Consider the following 2,500-nt stretch of genomic DNA (forward strand, 5'->3'; position numbering starts at 1 on the left):
TATTCAACAATGATATTTAAAAAAATAAAAGAGAGAAAGAGAGAGAGAGAGAGAGAGAGAGAGAGAGAGAGAGAGAGACAGACAGACAGACAGACAGACAGACAGACAGACAAAGAGAATGACAAAGAGATTGACAAACAGACAGACAATGAGACAGACAGGCATACAGAGACAAAGAAAAAAGAGAGAGAAACAGATAGATAGAGATTGAGAGGGAGAAATAAAAGAGACAGACACAGACAGACTTGGAGAGAGAGAGAGAGAGAGAGAGAGAGAGAGAGAGAGAGAGAGAGAGACAGAGACAGATACAGAGAGACAGAGAGAGAGAGACAGAGAGAGAGAAATAGAGAGAGAGAAAGAGAGAGAGAGAGACTGAGAAAGAGAGGAGACAGAGACAGAGAGAGAGAGAGAGACAGAGAGAGAGAGACAGAGAGAGAGAAAGAGAGAGAGACAGAGAGAGACAGAGAGAAAAAGAGAGAGAGAGACAGAGAGACAGAGAGAGAGAGAGAGACAGAGACAGAGAGAGACAGAGACAGAGACAGAGACAGCGAGACATACACATAGACACAGAGAGAAGAGAAAGATATCTATATTTCATCTTATTCTTTATCATTTCATGAATCCAAAACTTTATAAATATGCCATGTTCACTCTGAAAATCTACTCACAATTAAAGGAAATAGGTAAGGCAATACACTCGCATGCTTCGCGGAGACGAACTAGCTCCGTCTCAGCCTTCGGGGTTAGGGTAGCGTATGTATGTAAGTTTCTATTTGTGTCCCCAGAATAAGTATCTAATTGGGACATGAAGGGGTTGTACGCTAAGATAGCGTATCCTCAGTATAGCCTTTTTGTAGTCTCGGCGATGGCATCATTTTAGTGTTGATCTTTTAGTGTCAAGCCAAAATATTGACTAAAATAATGTCTTTATATCGCTTTACGCGACTTGTTTTTGCTTCTACGTAGAACGTACTGCAAGGAAGGACGCACAGTTTGGGGAGCCCTGATGTCAATGGACAAAATGACGGAAATAGAAAATAGTGAGGGAGCAGGGTTGGAGACGCAATGTGACAAAGAGCAAAAGTCCAAGAAACGGAAAGAAAGTGCAACGATTTCATTTTCTCAGACACGACAACAATTTCTCGACTGAAAAGCCTTTTGCTGTTGAGCAGATTGGCAGAATCAAATTATCTGACTATTTCCTCTCTTTTCTATTCTAGAGAATGTCACGCATGAAAATGTGTATAGACGGGTAGAGGACAAAAAGCAGAACAAAATGACAACCATTCTCTTCATGGAGATTAAGACTTATTGCAGAGTACTGTACATTTCACTTGACATCATGGTCAAATCATCAAACACGCACACACGTAAGCCCACACACACACACACATACACATGCACGCACGCGCACACACATACACACACACACACACGCACGCACGCACGCACGCACACACACATACACAACCAAACACACACACACACACATACACACACACACACACACCGTAACAAACACACACGCACAGACACACAGACAGACACACACACACACACACACACACACACACACACTGAGAGAGAGAGAGAGAGAGAGAGAGAGAGAGAGAGAGAGAGAGAGAGAGAGAGACAGAGAGAGAGAGAGAGAGAGAGAGAGAGAGAGAGAGAGAGAGAGAGAGAGAGAGAGAGAGAGAGAGAGAGAGAGAGAGAGAGAGAGAGAGAGAGACGAGTACTTGTTGTTTCACCTCACCAAACACTGTGTGACGATAGTTCTAATTTTTGTGCTTTTCAGACGCTATTCGGCTCCGTGGCGACATGACAGGATACAACCTGTATGGATTAGATATGGGGGTTATGCACAAAAGACGTAAGTTGTGTTACTCCTTGTGTTCATAGCAGAGAGATGGTAAGCTGTACTGTTTCCACGGGAATAACTTTGCCTTTATCTTTTATATGTCAATGAGTTTGCAGGTGAAGTGTTATACCTGTTGTTGTTGTTGTTGTTGTTGTTATTTTTTCTCAATACTAGTTTCTTACTATTTAACTAAGTCGTATGTCGCTTTCATTTGCCGTAATTTGAGAGATTTGTTTTCCCTTCTGACGTCTGTAAATCGAGTTGGGTTTCTTTTTCTTAAGGGGTTCACAAAAAGTTCTAGAGTCAAGAGCAAAGAGTCGTTTGGGGAACCAGAAACTTGGATATTTAGTTTTCCTGACTTGTCGTTGATATATGTTTTGTGTTCCTGTCCTGGCAGTCATGGGCAACAACGGATACTGATGTTTCGCATCCGGGCATGCTGATGGCTGATGTGACCATTCCTCGCCCTGAGAATGCTGACAGCGTCACTCCACGTCATCACTCCACGTCATCACGCGACAAAATGGCGACATCTAACGTCCAACGTCCCGGGTGCTAACCAAAAAGGGGACGTACTGCTTTCCACATTTACACCTGAAGTTGTTGAGCTTGAGCTCATTAAGAACTGGAGTTCGTACATGA

At 43.0% G+C, this 2,500-nt stretch overlaps 2 protein-coding genes across 2 annotated transcripts in view; both read left to right on the forward strand.

Annotated features, from left to right (window-relative positions):
- LOC138954608 (uncharacterized) overlaps nucleotides 1-2,500 on the forward strand; it is a gene marked incomplete at its 5' end in the record, with an annotated part of 5,692 nt that overhangs the window by 3,046 nt on the left and 146 nt on the right. Inside the window, 2 exons of the mRNA XM_070326411.1 lie at nucleotides 1,796-1,870; nucleotides 2,256-2,500. The exon at nucleotides 2,256-2,500 is cut by the window's right edge and continues 146 nt beyond it. Coding sequence (XP_070182512.1) covers nucleotides 1,796-1,870; nucleotides 2,256-2,278 — 98 coding nt within the window. The remainder of the gene's footprint in view (nucleotides 1-1,795; nucleotides 1,871-2,255) is intronic.
- Nucleotides 2,301-2,500, forward strand: part of LOC138954609 (cilia- and flagella-associated protein 251-like) — a gene marked incomplete at its 3' end in the record, with an annotated part of 5,606 nt that continues 5,406 nt past the window's right edge. The window contains exon 1 of the mRNA XM_070326412.1: nucleotides 2,301-2,403. Coding sequence (XP_070182513.1) covers nucleotides 2,301-2,403 — 103 coding nt within the window. The remainder of the gene's footprint in view (nucleotides 2,404-2,500) is intronic.

Source organism: Littorina saxatilis, unplaced genomic scaffold, assembly GCF_037325665.1.
Source record: "Littorina saxatilis isolate snail1 unplaced genomic scaffold, US_GU_Lsax_2.0 scaffold_2178, whole genome shotgun sequence".
In the NCBI taxonomy this organism is placed as follows: Eukaryota; Metazoa; Mollusca; class Gastropoda; order Littorinimorpha; family Littorinidae; genus Littorina; species Littorina saxatilis.